General features: G+C 43.5%; 2 protein-coding genes across 2 annotated transcripts; both read right to left on the bottom strand.

Annotated features, from left to right (window-relative positions):
- Window positions 1-1,738: 1,738 nt before the first annotated feature.
- LOC139206966 (LON peptidase N-terminal domain and RING finger protein 3-like) lies at window positions 1,739-10,072 on the bottom strand. The gene is made up of 12 exons (XM_070836587.1): window positions 9,212-10,072; window positions 6,324-6,442; window positions 6,074-6,196; window positions 5,520-5,636; window positions 5,227-5,425; window positions 4,991-5,075; window positions 4,495-4,609; window positions 3,828-3,949; window positions 3,220-3,378; window positions 2,967-3,129; window positions 2,686-2,835; window positions 1,739-2,378 (listed from the first exon to the last, which is right to left on the bottom strand). Exons 1-12 carry the CDS (start codon window positions 9,930-9,932, stop codon window positions 2,220-2,222), a joined length of 2,232 nt encoding a protein of 743 aa, XP_070692688.1. The 5' UTR covers window positions 9,933-10,072; the 3' UTR covers window positions 1,739-2,219.
- Window positions 10,073-13,656: 3,584 nt separating this feature from the next.
- commd5 (COMM domain containing 5) lies at window positions 13,657-17,716 on the bottom strand. The gene is made up of 7 exons (XM_070836897.1): window positions 17,515-17,716; window positions 17,232-17,392; window positions 16,538-16,566; window positions 16,375-16,425; window positions 15,987-16,082; window positions 15,714-15,789; window positions 13,657-14,435 (listed from the first exon to the last, which is right to left on the bottom strand). The coding sequence occupies exons 1-7, from the start codon at window positions 17,633-17,635 to the stop codon at window positions 14,334-14,336; spliced, it is 636 nt and encodes a 211-aa protein (XP_070692998.1). The 5' UTR covers window positions 17,636-17,716; the 3' UTR covers window positions 13,657-14,333.
- Between the last annotated feature and the right edge of the window lie 24 nt (window positions 17,717-17,740).

Below are 17,740 nucleotides of genomic sequence, written 5' to 3'. Positions count from 1 at the left end.
TTCAATACAAAATAATAAATGTAGATGATTTGACATGACACTCTGCACTATTACACATGAAATTAGGAGAGACAAACACACCAGCAAGTGAAGAAAATTATAAAATACAGAGAACCCGATTGACATTAAAACATGTAAAATCAAAACACATGTATATAAAATAAAAGATTCTGAAGGCAAAGCCAAACAATCTCTTGTATTTTCCAGAGATTTGCTTTTGCCATGTAAAAACAGTCATGTCACAGACAGATCAGCAAGGCCTCTAGATTTTTCAGATTTTCTCAGAACTGCGTTTGTGGCTCTTTTCAAAATGAGTTTCTCTTGTTTTATTCCCATTATTGCTTCTCTCCTTTCTGTGAGAATCATGCTTTGAATGGACACGTTTCCCTAAAGGGGAAAAAAAAAAGAGCCTTAAAAGTCAACCTGCAATGAACTAGTTCACATGTAAAAGTTGTTCCACACCATGTTATTCTGTGGATAGAAGGCACTGGCCTTTACTCATAGCACACATCAATCAAACTCATACGGATGGACACACTTAGGGAGCGTTTATCAATTAAACCACCAGAAGATTTTCATTTTTTCTGTGGTCAAACTTATTCTGACTTTCAGTAGAAGAAATTCATATCCTGAGGCCTGTCTGCGCCCATTCTTTCCCTTACTTAAAGTGGAAGTGCAAAATAAGTCAGAATAAATATTGAATAAATACACTTAGGACATAATGGTATCACAAACCCAGATGTTGCTCTCTGCATTACTGACAGACTCTGTTTATGTCTGGAAGCATCAGCGATTCGGAGGCTGCTGACGGCGAGGGAATCCAAATAAATTTAAGTCAACATGGCGGCCAATAAAAATACTGCATACATTTGGGTCACCGGGGACCTGAAAATAGGTGTTGTGTGGTGTTTTCAAGGGCAGCCATGTTGTTACCCTCTGTTCGTTGTGTAAACGTTTCTTTTTTCTTCATGTGTGATCTGAACGGATTCATTATTGCTGATGTTTGGGGTCAAATATTAAGTTAAAAAAAAAGAAGAAAAAAAAAAAAACAGCCTTTGGAAAGTGAGCAGCTCAGCATCTCTTTCTGTGAAATGTAAACAATGTCACTGCATGCATAAATAATGACAAAATAAATAATGGAGAAAAAAAACGTTCAAAAAAAAAAAAAGAATGAATAAAAATACAAGAACGACTTAAAGCACGCCAATGTAAAGGTTTAGTCCGTCATAATTCAGCTGCAGGATGTGGAGTTACACAGAGGCAGAAATGAAAGGAAGCAAGGAAGGAAGGAAGACAGAGTAGCTGTGTAGTGTTAAAGTTATGGGAGAGCAGTCAAACTATTAACAGAGGTTTATCTGTAAATGTCTACACACAGTAATGGGCGTACTTTAATCATATCTAATCAGTATTATCATTATTCGCTCAGCTGTACTGAGTGCACTTACACAAAAAGTTCATTGTTTGGTCTCATGCATAATTTATATGCACATTTAAAGACGTAAAATGATTGGACTCTGATTGGTTGCATTAATGGCGGTCGCCACTTGCAGAGGACAGATTGTATGATTCAGAACTGGGGAATTTGCTTTGTCTTTCCTTTAAAGCTATGTTCAGACAGGCAGTTCTTTGGAGATATCACTCAGATCAGACTGCAATGTTCTTTTTTTTTTGTTTTTTGTTTTTTTTTGTGGTGTGCTACTCCACACGCAACATGCATACATGTATGCAAGAATTGGAATTACAAAAACGGAAGAGGGACAACAGTGGGGCCTGGGCAGGTGATGGAGATGTTAGACATAAACACGTGCAAAGCGCGTGGACACTAGCTTTGTTGCAGTGACATTGGATGTTACATGAAGCTGCGGATTGTGTTTAAACCCAAATTGTGATCCCTCTTAAATCAGATTTCCCTCCTGCCTGGATGTAGCTTAGTTTTCTGTATGGGGTGCAGAGGATATTATGCACGGAAGATTTCTTCAAATCTATTTTTTCTTTCTTTGAGTTAAGGTTTGCTGTTGATGTGGAGCTGGAGTCCGACGCTGCTTTCTGATTGGGACGGCGCTACGACAGGGAAGGTGCAACAACATCAACGTCTTTTAAGTTCTTTGTGCATCAAAAGGAAGAACAGCAGGTCAACTGCTGCTTTGGAGGAGGAGGGCGTGTGCGGGGCGGGTGGTTTACTGCATTTTCTGGGTGGGAGCATTCCTGTCGAGAGCATGTCACCGGTGCCTGCTGTGGGCCATGAAGAGTAGCACCTTGCGGATACCGCTGAGGCGATCTTTCAGAGAGGTGAGGGCCAAGAAGGGCAGCTGGGCTCGGCCGTCCAACGGAAGAACAGCTAATAACCACCAGCACCATGAGGGGCCGTTAGGACTGGCCTGGAGGGGGGAGACAAAAGGGGGAGACAAGGTGAGAAGTGGCCGTAATCGTGACTGTCAAGTGGAAAAATACCTACATCTTCCTTTAAGATTACATATTTTTTCAGTCCTCGTGCATTTATATGCAACACCACACGAGTCGCCTCGGTCGTCTTTTATTTTAATCAGTCTGCCCCTCCTGCAGTTGAACTAGTAAAATCTTTAATTTCTGAAAGTTGCCCCATATTACCATAATAAGAAAATGCTATTTCAAAAGAAAAACTGTGACTTGTAAAATGCATGTGTGTGTGTGTGTGTGTATGTGTACCTGAAGCACAGAGTCTTTCCCAGGCATGGGCCCAAAGTGACCTTCGATGCGTTCCTTCTGCTCAGCCTTCAGGGAGTTGACCCACACCAGTGCCTGGTCGTACACAGTGTCATGCAGAGACTGCAGCTCACGCTCTGCCACACCCTCCACCTATACACACATACACAAGCACAATAACACACACCTTTTAGTTATGACATCTTCTGGTTAATTCTCCATCAGGCTATCCCTCTCTGGCCGACTCTACGTCAGTGTCTCTCCCACCACGCACCCCCTCATACCTTAACATCCTCCAGGTACTCTATATCCGCTGTGTTGTATCCATCTCTCTCGCTGTGCTGAATGACTTTAAACCTCCGTCTGCCGATGGTGTCCACAACCGATCGTCCGTCGGAGAAGAATTTCATGTCGCGGATCTCCAACAAGCACCCGTAGTCTGCGAACCTACAGGACAGGAGGGGGAAGGTTACACTTCCTGATATGTCCTCCGACATTTGTCTATCGAACACATACACGAGCGATCCTGGCACTCACCCTTTGAGGTCGTCTCCCAGACACATGCCGAAGCAGTTGGTTCCCGTCTCCATGCATCGGCGAATCATCAGCCTGTAGCACGGCTCGAAGATATGGAGAGGACACGGCACAGTGGGGAAGGCCATGGTGCACACAAATATAGGCACATTCTTGTTAAGACTGAAGGGAGATAAGAATAAAGGAGAGTGTGCTTAATGATGGTGAGCAGCAGAGTCATCTTACAAAGAAATATATAACATCTGTTTTCTCACGTCTCATTTCAACATCAAGAATGAACCTTCAACGTCAACGTGAACAGAAAGTCCTTAAAAAGCTTAGTGTTGTGTGGAGAGAGGAATAAGGCTAAGGGAGGTTATTTTATCTGAAAGACTACTATGTTCCAGCCTCCTGGTAATCTGATACTTGATGACTGGCGTGACGTACGTTAGGAGGTCAGTGGGCCACATGTGCGTTATCTATTGCAGGTCAGTGGGTCAAAGAACAGAGGGGATATTCACAGAGTCACAGTCACAGAGAACGCCGTGTGTCCGTCACTGATACTCCAGCAGATAACAGTCGGCAAGAGAAAATAAAGGCTGATAATGAGACAGTGGAGGACACACACTTACTTTGAGAGCTCAGCCATCTCTTCCAGGTGGATTTTCTGTCTTTCTATGAGCTCAGAAGGAAGATACTTAGATATCAGGTTCTCCATTAACACTGTCTTACAGTATTGCCTCTGGACCAGGTACTGGAGAGAGATACAGACAGAGATTACATTAGAAACATGTTCACAGCGGCAAAAGCAAGTAGACAGAGAGGTTTTAATGGACATTTTCTAACACCATCTTATTCTGTGCTAGACTCTGGATACTGGGGATGCACCAAACTGATACGATCCGGCCGCGATAGTGACCTTCCTGAGCGATCGGGTATCAGCCATAACATAACCGATCCAATTTAAACACACTTTCTGTGTCAATGTCGTTATACAATTGTGCATTTCCACTATCAGTTACATTCATTCAGTCATGGCAGGCCACCAAATCTGTTTTTAGTTTCAAAGCAGTCCCTAGAGTCATGTTACCTTACATAAAGATGACCCAAATGAGGCATACAGATTTTCGATTTTAAGCACTGGTACTGGATGGGTACTCTGCATCAGATACTCATCAGATAGAGTTGTGATGCAGGGAGAGAAAAAGTTGCGGTGCATCCCTACTGAATTCAGTTTGGAGCTGTGCCCCATGTGTTGATGAATGTCAGAACACTGTGGGGGAGAGTTGCACATCGTACCTCAGACAGCTCCTCTTTACAGAGCGGACACTTTGGGTTGTGGTCCAGACACCTCTCCAAACACTGAAGACAGAAAGTGTGACCGCATGGCGGCGTCACGGGCTCATAGAACAGCCTGGGTGGGAGACACACACACACACACACACACACTCAGGTTACAATATGTGACAGAGAAGATCCTCACATGTGAGAAATCAACTGTTTAGCATTTTGTTTTACTATTAATCCCTGAGAATTTACTGGAAAGATTAACTGATTAACGGACATGATTGCAAATGCAAAGTTGAGGTTGTCTATTAATGTGTCTGTGCAGTCTGGTCCCACACAGGCTACTAGTCAAGACAAACACTTGTTTTTATTCCCTTCTTTCAGGCTGTATTTCTGTCCCTTCATGCCCTAAAAGCTATTGCATGTCACATAATTACATTAGAGGCTCTATAACTGTCAGCGGCAATTTGCCAGATGCTACACAGCTGGTACAAGCACATCATCTCACCTCATACAGAGAGAACACTCCAGATCTGCAGCGTCCAAGACCTCGACGACCCCAAAACCCAATGAGTCAGTCACCTCTGCCGGCTCTGAATCAAAATATGTCAAATGATGTCAATGATCAAATAAAGTAGAAAATAGAGAAAATGTAAATATGTAATGTAATGTAAATAGAGATGGTGTGTGTGTGTGTGTGTGTGTGTGTTGTTTGGCCACGAGCATGTTTGTGCAGAACCTCACCAGACTTGGATCTCTTGGGATTGTCGCTCCTCTCCTGTCCTCCTTCCTCCACCTCCTCCTCCTCCTCCGCGCTCCTCCGTTTCCGTTTGAGGAGGAAGCAGTGGTCCACCCTCCTGACTTTCGGCTTTTCCTGACCTTTGACCTCACCGCCCTCCGCCCTCTCAGGCGCAGGAGGAGACAACGAGCCGGGACTGAAAGCCTGAGACAAGGAAAAGGACGGAGGGAGACTATCATGAAAACCTTACGTCTCCTCCACGTCATGCTTTTGTTTTAAAGTGCTGAGCAGCTCTTACCTGGGAAGCCGTGTTAATGCTGTTTTTGATGTGTGCTCTGAAAGACAGGACATTGAAGGAGTCCGAGATGTGTTCAGGGACCTGATCTGTAAATGGAGCCAGGAGATCACTGAGGAGCTGCAAGAGGACGACACACAGAGATGCGATTATTCAGTTTTTATTATAATGCATTTATGATGATGATATAACAATTCCTGGTGCTAATGCAGGGTGTCTCATCTCTACAATAGGCTACACACGACTGGGCAAAACAAAGAAATGACAAACTGATTAATACCCCATTGATATATTTAACCACTATTAAACCTACTATTCCTGTAAAAAATGCTCTCTTGCTTACTATAAAAGCTTATTGCTTTTATAATATACAGTGTGTATAATGCATGTCTAATGTGCAGGCTGCCACCATTGAAATATGCATAAAGGTGCTACACTTAAGGCTTTAGAATGTAAATAACAAATAAGAAGTGAAAGGTTTGTATGAAGAGCTTTTGAGTGGTGAATAAACTTATTTCAAAATAAATCTGTGGGTGCCCACTGCAAAACTAATTTACCTTATGTACCTCAGTCTTGGCCAGTCTACAGTCTGGCTCTATGGACAGAGAGACCAGGTACTCCCTCAGAGCCTCCTCCGTCCTGCCCAGCAACACCAGGGCCTGGGCCTTACGAACATGACCCTGCAGACCGGGGAAGATGCATCACTTATCCGACATCCACATGGGAGCTGTTTGCATTTTGCTAAAATAAAGTGATTATCAAATATATTTTATGATGCTGAGGAAGACCACAGGCTGTCTGCCGTACCTTGGACCAGAGAGGCATGAGTCTGCAGGCCATCTCAGCATCACTCAGAGACTTTTCATAGTGTTTCAGACTGGAGTGGATCTGGGAGCGATTACTGAACAGTATGTGGTCCAAGGGTGCTGAGGAGGAGAGGAGAGAGGAGGAGAGGAGAGGAGAGGAGAGACACTTAGTAAGGCAGTTTGGTAGTTGTTGCTAACAGCCATAGTTAAATTGTTGGTGTTACAATAGAATGTGTCCGGAAAAACAAGACTCCAGGGTCTAAACCTAAAGATATGACCAAAAGATGATGAATTTACAGTGATGTTAAACATCTTAGCAGCTGTAAAATATTTTTTCTCAATTGTTGAATTCATTTCACTTTAGCAATTAATCTATAACCAAAATAGTTGTAAATAAGCAACCTGTCGATTAACTAATAAATGATTGGAATTGTTTTATCCCTCTGTTATTCAGTGTCAAACCTTTACATACTCAGTAAGCTTCATGACCCCTATGAGGCAACTGTTACACAACATGCTGCAGGAATTTAAAAAAAAAATATATATATATATACACACGGTCACCACTTGTTTATGTCTTAAAAAGCTGCATTTACTCTGTGATATAAAGTTTCATGTTACATGAAGGACTGAATGATTAAAGTGGAACAATTTCCATATTACAAAACGTGTTATGAAAAAAAAAAAAAAAAAAAAAAAAAAAAAAAGGACTGCCTTACAAAACCATGCACCACTATCAAGGTCACCCACATACCAGGTTTCATAACTATAAAAACGTATGCAAATGTCGCAGTTAGCCCAGTGGGAATCGGAAGGATTTCCTTGGCTTTAGTGCATGCACAGCTGGTGAACTGATGAATCAATAAAAACACCAATGGAGGCAGAGCAGTAACCCAAGCAAAAGGTATTATGTTACTAACAGCTAATTTTACAGTACTAACTGCACAGGACTTTTTCTGCAAAGCTCCTTTGTTACACACGAACATGCATGCACACACACACACACACCCCTGAGCTAAATATAACTCTGGGGACATTGTACTGGCTTGCTTGAATTCCCTGGACCTAAACCATAACTGCCGCATGCCTAAACACAACCCTTAGCCTAATCTTAACCTAGATCCAGCTCTAAATTTAACTCTAAAACTGTTTCCTAACCCTAAAATAGGAGGGCGACCCTGCAGCACCAGTCCAGAGGTGAATCCCCACATCTGAAGGCTACAGCAGAGTTTTGTTTTCCACGATATGATGAATGCACAGCACACACACACACACACACACACACACACACACACACACACACACACACACACACACACACACACACACACACACACACACACACACACACACACACACACACACACACACACACACACACACACACACACACACACACACACACACACACACACACACACACACACAGCTCTGCACAAACACTATGCAAGCAATGGGGCATAGAATACATTTCCTAAAAATATATTGATTCATGTATACAACTGATTCTGCAAGTACAACAAGTGCTCTCCCTTTTCTGCCTTGCTGAGAGTCAGCTCACAGACTAATTTGCACAAATGATTTAGTTAAGCAAGTGTCCCATTAGGAATGTTGGACCTTTAATTAATGACCAAAAATAACTCTGAATTATACAGTTATTGGGGCGGTCATCCATCCACCCAGAACAAAGATCAATATCTGCTACAAGCCAGTTCTGCAAGTCACTGCAGTTTGAGTTCCTTCCAAATTTAGACACTTGTGCCATTCTTTGTCAATCATTCTTTATCAAAACATCTTTGCCAACCATGCAGACTAGTCTGAATAACATCCTGGTGCACATTAAGACCTGGAAGTGGCAGGGCAGTCCCACTCTGCCACTGCAGGAGCTGTGCAGCTCAGCAGCAGTCATTTGTTGGTGTCTGAGCAGCCCCACTGCAGCTGCTGGGAGGGAACGTCTACAGAGATGTTGGTGTAGCTGAGAAAGCCCGTACACAGTTCAAGCTGGTGCTTCTACAAACTATCTGTGAAACTAGTCACTTTAAAACTCACGCAGCCGGCCTGTAAAGTGACTGAGCTGCGGCGAGTCAAACGAGGTCAGGTCAAGCGTCTCTGTCGTGAAGGACTTGTGCATGGGTTTTGGAGGAGATTCTCCATTTCAGTACGCCACTTAACTAACAGAGCGCCACTGACTCACATAAATGGACCCAGCCTGTCTGCAGAATGCATTTCTGTTTTAACATCAGTCACAGACAGCAGAGCGCAATGCATGTATGCTGGGCAGAGATAACGGGAAAACTTCACTTTAATCCAAAAAAAACCCAAAAACTATGGGTCCTAATCAACAACTGGCCTCCACCACACCACCTCTGCATGCATAACCTGTAGCACTGCAACAAGCATCGGTGTCCCTAGCGGTGACCTGCAATAATACCCTTGACCCACATTTGCCTGAATCATTGTTTGACGTTACACAATGAGGGTGCTGAGGAGGGCGGGTTACGTGTTTACGCAATGTTTGGTCCACTAGCCCAGCCTACATAACGCTGTTATCCAACACATGGTCATACGGAGCTGTGATGGCAGCGGCACACTGTGTCTCTGCCCGGCACACTTATGAAACTAAGTCATGGATCATATTATCAGTGTGCCATCCTTTCCTTATGCCTCCATGACACTTGTTATCCTGCAGCCACAACCTTAACACACAGAAGAGTTCAACACAGGACGTGAAGTTACAGCAGCAGGAGAATGAAGCCCTCACACACATCACACACACACACACACACACACACACACACACACACACACACACACACACACACATGTTCTGTAAAGTCTGTGAGAAATGACTCAAGTTTCTCATCAGACTAACTGAAATAAATGTCCTACCTATCAGTACGGCTTGGTCGTATTTCTCCAGCGCTGCTTCCATCTTCTTCTCGGCGTACAGTCCGTTGCCCTCCCGCCTCAGCCGGCCGGCCCGGTACACGGAGGGGAACCACTTGGCCAGCAGGTTGCTCAGGACCACATTGACCCTGTAACTCTGGACGTCGGCCACCCTGGAGCTGTCCCTGCACTCCCTGCACATGACCGGCCGCTCCCTCTCCTTCCTCTCCCTCTCCAGACACTTCTTGCAGAAGCAGTGTCCGCACGGCAGAGTCACGGGCTCGAAGAGGAAGCTCAGGCAGATCCCGCAGGAGAAGTCTTCGTACCCGCGACCTGTGGCAGCAGCTCCCGGGCATCCGGCCGCCGCTGTCGCCGCCGCCGTCGCCGCCGCCACGGCCGCCTCCTCTCCTCTCCGCGGGCTCCTGCTTTGACCGTCCCCGGCGTCCTGCCTCCTGATGCTGGCGGACAGGTACTCCACGAGGTTGGCCAGGTGAACGGGTCTCAGCCTCTCTATCTCCGAGGCTTGTCGGTACACATCGAAAGCTTCGGTGAATTTGCCCCCGAAGGCGAGCGCGTCGGCCCGCTTCACCATCAGCTCCTGCCGGCTCCCCGGGTCTCCGAGCCCCGCTAGCTGGCACTCGTAGATATCTGCTGCCAGGTCGAAGTTTTTCGAGCGGAAAGCCTCCGCTGCGAGCTGCAGCATGCTCTCACTCTCTGTCCCCATGCTCAGCACCCGGCGTCAAGCGTCGCCCCTCACCTATGTGAGGCAAACCGGGTCCAGACCCCCGCTGCCATTCATGCGTGCGTCTGCTGCTGCCGAGGAGAAGTGACCACACTGCGCGTTCATGGTCCACTCCAGGAAGCTCCGATATTATTCTCAATGGAGCAGCTGAGAGAAAAAAAAAAACTCTTATGTAAAAGTTGTGTCACGTGATGCCGGCCAGCTGTTCTCATTGGACGAGTTGAAGAAACTGTTACAAAACAATCTGCCATGTAACAGTTTCAGTGTCGGGGCAGGGGACAGGAGCCAGTCTGACCTGCATGCATGCGGGACATTAGTTAACAGTGGCGGGTCACTGTGGGAGCCCAGGTGGGAGGGGGGGGGGGGTCACTGAAGGCAGAGCTGGAGGGTTCCCCAACAACTAATGAATCTCCTAAGTATCACATTTCAAGATGTTATTCCATGCATTTCATGTTTAATACTGATTTTTTAATTTTATTTCATGACTTTACATTTTGCCTTTGTATACTGGCACACACCCCATCAACAACAGGGACACACCCATACAATAAAGTCTCACTTACAGTCCAGAAAATCTCACATTAGATGTTCTGGGGTGTGGTCTGTCACCAATCTGTATTTCAGGACCACTGACACAGTGATGGACCCCTCAGCACCATCAAGTAAGATACGAATGTTTTTAGGTGTCTATAGAGGAAATGAACATGGCTGTCCACATACTGGACTTTGCAAGCTGCCAAAAAATGTGTGCATTGAACATTTTGAGCTACAAAAGTTGTCATTAGGCAAAATATTTTGAGGCAATGCACAAAGCTATCACCCAGAGATCAGAGTAAATCCACCAAGATGTACTAAGTTACTTCTCTTTGTTTGTCATTTGGAATTTATTAGTGGGAAAACTGATCTAGGGCAACTGGTCAATAATTATATAGCACAATAATTAACCCATATGTGTGGGCTCTCCCCTCCTGTTTCTGGTCATATAATCCTATGAGAATAATAGCAAATATGTGACCTGTTAATATGTGGCCAGAGTCACTTGTTATTTGACAGGGAATGCAGTTATGTGACTGTCACAGAACCGCTTTACATAAGTTCATTCTCAAACTGACAGCTGGCACAGAGTTAGGATAAGTCCTCGCTGTCCATACAGGTTAGTAAACCACCGTCTTACCTCTCGCTCACCCCTCCTTATTAACTGACAGGCTGGGTGCAGCACAGGTAAACCTGTTCAGCTTTTACACAAGCCAGCATGTAATTATTTGAGGATGATGAGCATATATATTATTATCGTAGATAACAAGCAATAAATCACCGCCTTTCTCACTTCAACAGATTAAACAGACACTGACTTGGTGACTGACTCAGACTTTGGTGTCTTTTCTCCTCTGTACATGTGCTACTTTCTACTCCACTTTAACATTTGCCATTATCCTGTAATTGTGACTTGTGGGCACACAGGCTGGTGTCCAGCATCAGTGGAAGTAGGCAGAGGTCACAGTTTAATGACTCCAGTAAAGGACTGGATCACACAGTTCTTGCACTGCACGGTGTTATTAGCATTACCTGAATTAGTATGTCCCGCAGTCCTCCGAATAAAACCTGTTTGCTGCAGGGGCTTGCTGTGAGTGTGTGTGAGCGGGGATTACAGGCTGGTCAGTTGATCAGTGTCCATGTCTGTAGTAGTGGTGCTGGTAATATAGGTCGGCCAGTCTAGCCTGTGAACTCAATCCCACACACAGACACAAACGCTGACTGGCATATACACCGCAGCAGACAGAGACAGACTGACACACATGTGGAAAGAGACAGACTGACATTTATGCAAATGAGGACACTGACAGAGCATTATGCAAGCACGCTGACCATATACGCATCCAGTCAGACACACACACACACACACACACACACACACACAATAGTCAGAAATCCTTGTGTCCCTTTACACCTTGAGATTTATTTATGTGTATTTCTAAATAGGCCAACGAGGCAATCCAGCCAGTTCCCAGCACAAACTGTCTGAACATTGTATACTGGGTTGAGACTCAGTTATCCTCAGAGTCACCTCACAAACTGTTATACAAGGTCTCATTCGGCTGCAAATAAAGATGAATATCCATGTGATGGATGCACTTGTGCTTGTCTGGAACACCAGAGGTATTTTTCAGGGCATTCACTGAGGAAAGACAGCATAAACATGTTGGAATGAATAAATCAAGGTTACAAATGAGTGACAAGTGTCTTAGCTCAGAATATAGTTTTATCACTTCGTGGAACAGAATAATTTTTTTTATTGCTTCAGTCAAGACAGAATCAGATTTCTGTTGGTCCCTGATTGGTGAAACAAGCCAGGATACGCTCGGTTATTTAAAATAATATCAAACAGATGTTTTGTGTAAAATGTGGCATCAGTTGGTCTGATTATGGCCGGTGAAGGATAATAGTCACTGCATGACTGTAGTTGAATGACATTATCATTAAAGATCAAAGTTCTTCTAGCTTTCACATCAAACTTCTGTGCAAAGACAATTCTTATCTTTAATTTCAACCAAATCAATTACACCACTAAAATACTGATGAAATAGTTTTTGAGCCTTACATTTTCTCCTTTTCCTTTCTTGGTCTTTTTACATGTACTTAACATGTAACAGATTGTGAATGTTACTGCAATTTCTAGACAATTAAATGTGAATTGTTGTCATTAACACAGTACTGAATTTTTGTTTTAGAGAGTTTTCTCCTGGACTCGAGCCTCTAAGAAAGCATTTGTTTATTTATCTTATCTTGAAACTTGACAGGATCAACTGAGAGTTCAACTTAAGACTAAAGTGTGCTAACCACAGCCATGACTCTAACATGTAATCTTAATCGTGATCACTGTCTTAGTTTAGCGTCTTAGCATGCTAACATTTGCTAATTGGTGGTAAACACAAAGCTCAGCTGAGGCTGTTGGGAATGTCTGATCAACTTCATAAACCAAAGTATCGGATACATTCAGAATTTGGCCTGATGATGGCGCTGGGTTAAAAGTCCAGTGATCATCAACGTTATTACAGCCAATCCCGAAGGGGACATGAATGTGGGAAATCCAATATTTTGCATATTTTTTTTTATTATTCATCCTCTGGGCACCACGAATGTCTGAACAAAAAGTCATGACTATCCATCCAAAAATTTATTAGATATTTCAGCCTGGACTGAAGTGATGTGCTAACTGACCTACAGGCCATCATAGCTGCTGCCCCCCGAGTCATTCTGGTGGCACGGCTTAGCGCCAAAGCTGCCTAAACTTTTTCAAGCTCTACTTTAAAGGTGGTTGCAGAAGTTGACGAACCATATGTTCAGACTTTATTAACTGAGATTTAAGAGAATTTTAGATTAAGGCGTCGTTGGTTCAATCATAAAAGTGATCTGGAGCAGCTGTTCCAAACTTTTATGATGGTGTTAAATTAATCCTTAGATGTGGGCGCTTAGAGACACTCTCTTTTTGTTCACAGCACGAGTGAACGCTGTGTTGATTAAGAGCTTTAGAAACAACAGCATAATATGATGGATCAGCTATTCTTCACATCTGTTGAAGCTGCTACTTCAGTTGTTTATGCGTTGACTCATTGCCACAGTGTGTTTCAACAACTTTAAAAAAATGTCATATGAATTATCACCTCTCTAGATAGTGTTATAATCTAAAAACAAATATTTGCAAATACAGGAATGGACAGATTTTATTGGAGAAATATGGTTCAAGAGGTCAAAATTCCTCATGTTGTGATGGAAAAAACCCCATAAAAAAAACATTACAACACAAGTAAATCTTCTGTTCTGTCACTGAAACATCCCTTAACTTGCACATCCTCATGTTTCAGAGGCATGTGAACAGAACGTTCTATCAGAAACAACAGAGCAGATCACATGACACCTGTTTAAGTGGCCACTTATTCAGAGAGCGTCTGAGTGCTCACTTGACTCCATTTGTATTTTGGCACAATGAAGGCTTTGCAGCCGTCTCAAATCTCCCAACAGCCGCTGAACCGGGTAATGCTAATGTCTACCGTTTACAGGGCAAGAGTACGAGTGATACGGTCCAATTGTATAGGTTTGTTTTTGAACGTAGACTGTGGCACAGGAAACTTCCTGGAGTCCTTGTCCTTTTGTCTCAGTGTGGCCACTGAGTTTTCCAGTGGTGCAGCCGGCTGGGTAACTATTCTTATCATTTTGTATTCTGTCAACAGTCAGGTCTGTTGGATGCCAGCACCAACGTCACAACATGATGACAGGCAGATTATCATCACCTTCCATAAGCTGATATTTGGAATTATTAAAACTACCGGCATTTTGTGCAATTTTCCAAACTTCCACTAAATCAGACGGGACAGTTTAAGTGCATCAGTCTTGGATTTGAAGAATGCTCCTCTTCTCCAGATCGTTCATCTCTTTGAGAATCAGAGCCACGTTGTAACGGAGCTCCTGGAACTTAGACACAGGCACCTGGAACAGAAAACAACAATTAATTCAGTCAGTGTGTCACAGGCAAAGTGTCCAGTATGAAAACTACTTTATAGCTACAGGGGAATTAAAATGTTGACAAGGCACAATGTTGCCATCAGGACGTACAGCATACTATAGTGATAGAAGCATGGCCACTGAGATATCTGCAAATGATGGGTGAATACATTTTTAAAAGTGCAAACAAAGCCACATACCATGCCTGGGCTGGAACAGATGTCCCTTACCCCCACATCAGGCGGAGATAAGGTACATCCATCTCCATCAATAGAATCTGCACACCGGATGTTGATGCTACTAATCTTCTAATTCTGCTGTAATCTGGGTACGTAACTGCAGCATGAGGTACAACGACAGCCGCGGTGGCCGTCCCTCCTCCCGCCTCTGTCCACATTAGTAGCCTACTTTGAGAGTGCTGTCTGTCTCTGCAGCTATAAGGCAGGTATGGAGTGTGGCGCCCCCTGTTGACCGGAGCATCTTACTGACTTGTTGAGAATCTGATTCAGTTTGCTGATAAACTTTGTCTGTTCACAATTTTTTTTTAAATTAAGAGCTTTCTGAACCATGTAGCACAAATTACAATTGTTTCCTATAAATGCAGTCATAACCTTCTACTACAACTTGAATTAATAATAACATAACGGTTGTTTCTGGGTTATGCAGGTTGCTATTGCTGCCACAGTAAAACTTTTGCTACTTTGTGAACTAAGGGTCGGGTGTTTTCTACTGTAGTTTGAACTAATAGGCTTGTATGAACAGACAGAGGACACAATGATCGTCCATAGGACATCTCTGAAACGTCTGACAGGAAAACCTTTCACATCAAACCAAGACCTTTAGAATTTAATCTGAATTCTTTTTTAACACTAAATTAAATGCAAAAGTTTGCAAAACCTGAATGTTCTGTAGCTGATATTTAGATATATTGTGCAACTTTTAAGCGTTGCCCAACAGCTGTATCTGGGTGAGAACAGGGAGTGAAATCACTCTCCTCTCATTTAACACCAAGTAGAGTTATTGTTCTTCTCAGTAAGTCGCTTTACTCCAAGAAGATAACTCCCAACACTGCAGCAGTGAAAATGCTGAGGGGCTAATGCCAACTACAAATGCTGTCCTCTCTATGATTTTCAAATACAGCATTTAGGCACATTCGTCTGTGTGCCTTAGTACTGGTTTCACAATGGAAGGATTAGACTTAGGCACATATACTCAGAAAGAAAGCAGCCTGCACAATCAGGAACAAGTCAGTTGTTTAAGTACCTCAAAGCGCTGAGAGGTCCCGTCTGACAGTTTCATCTGCATCAGAACAGAAGGCTGCAGGGCCCTGGCTAAAGAGCTGTGGAGTCAGAGGAGACACACAATGATGTGGGCTGAATTAGCAATTCCATTTCTTTAAGAAATGTGTCAAACATTGTCACATCTTTCTACGTTTGATGGACTTTTCTTTAGTAGGTGTCTGCTTTGTCTGGTAGAAACGTAAAACACCTCCTGGCTGAAGACAAAAAGCTCATCTTCTCTCCCTCAGAGCATTACCTTGTGGAAATGGCAACATCCACCCTCCATTTAAAGTCTTCCACTGTGGGGAGGTGAGGATCATTCTGGGAGGTCGCTGCCTCCAGAGCTGCGCGCCTGCAAATACAGAGAAAGGTGTGACACAGCAATGATAACGTCTCCATCCACAGCAGCAGCAGCACTGTCCTGAAATTCACAGACAAATCTCAGAGAGAGTCTTGAATCAGACGCCAACTATCCTCTTGAGGTAAAATGGTACTGAATTTTGACCCCAGTTTAGGTGACGATATAAAAAAGGCTAGTTTTCTTCACTGTGTTTCGTCATGGTAAAGGAAGCTCTGCGCCCTCATGAAACAACACAAAAACAGAGACTGAACGGTAAAATTTGGAGGCTGTAAATTCAACATACCGATTGCCGAAAACCACGCTGGAGAAATCTGTGATAAAGTCATCAGGTACCCTAATTGACAAAACACAACAAAAACAACAAATTCAGATATTTTTTAAATTATAATTTTGTGATAATGCATAACAACAACCCAACAAGGATGTAATTAAACGATGACCCTTGCCTCAGTTCTCGAAGATCTTCTTTGAAGACCTAAACGGGGACACAAACAAAAAGTATTTTTCTATGAGATTAAAAATGCAGTGAATCATACGAACCATAATAAACCTTTTTTACAGCATTCCATACTGCATACTAATTGTTTACATTAGATATTATTTAATAGGATATTAGATGTGATACCAGGACCCTGAAACTGAAGCAGCTAAATGGAATTCAGCCATCGTTCGCTGTATAATTTACACCTGTGCTTTTCCTACTGTGACACTTCATAATGTCTTCTGTGAAAAAGGGATATGATGTCCATCAAGAAAATGCTTAAAAATCAAGTGTTTTTTTTAAAGCAGGCATAATAATGTTTTCCAGTACATTACATTTCATCACTTTTCCAGTGTCTGCTTAGAATTAAAATATAAAATGGAATTCAGCCACATCCACACCTAATGTTGTAATGGCAAGGAAATGACGCGTCAAGTGAGCAACATTAATGTTTGCTCTGTTCTATTTAGGTGTGTTGGTGAGAAATGACAGCAGGGGAGCGAGCACGGTCCCAGGGTCCACCTGAATCAGATGCAGCAACTGTTAATACTTTTAGTAACACCTGTGCAATGTCTGCTGCGGAAGAGCTCCACCAGTAGGCAGCAGAGTCACTGACACACGAGCCAACATTTCATTCCCAGTGTTTAAGAGCAGCGTACCTCCTGTTTAAGTGACGACGTGGGGATGCGGATGGCCTCAGACAGCAGCCTGTACATCCCAGCTACGATGTGACTGAGCCTCTCCTGGGGGATGGGACTGCTCTCTGCTATCGACTTCATCACCTCTGTGCAGTCCTTCCCCTCCAGGGCGCCGACCACAGCTGGACACACAGTGATTCACACACACATTTGACTCAAGTGCCAGTGCTCAGTTGGTCTGCATTTAGTGAAGTTACCAATATTTAAATCTCAAAACAGCTGTTTTTAGAGAGACTGACATTACCTTTCAGTATTTTTCTGAACAACTCTTGGTCCACATCCTTCAGGTTTTTCGACAGTGACTCGATTTCTGGCGGTATCCTGCCTCCCAAGAAGCTGGAGTCCTTTGTATGGCTTAGAGACATGACTCACCGTGCACTAATATGCTGAATGCACGGATAAAAGATAGCTTAGATAGATTTAAGCACCGCCGCCTGTGCTTTCTTGTAAGCTAGTTTTCTGTTTACGTG

The sequence above is a fragment of the Pempheris klunzingeri genome, chromosome 9 (assembly GCF_042242105.1).
Source record: "Pempheris klunzingeri isolate RE-2024b chromosome 9, fPemKlu1.hap1, whole genome shotgun sequence".
Classification (NCBI taxonomy): Eukaryota; Metazoa; Chordata; class Actinopteri; order Acropomatiformes; family Pempheridae; genus Pempheris; species Pempheris klunzingeri.
This window is presented reverse-complemented; position numbering and strand designations above follow the sequence as displayed.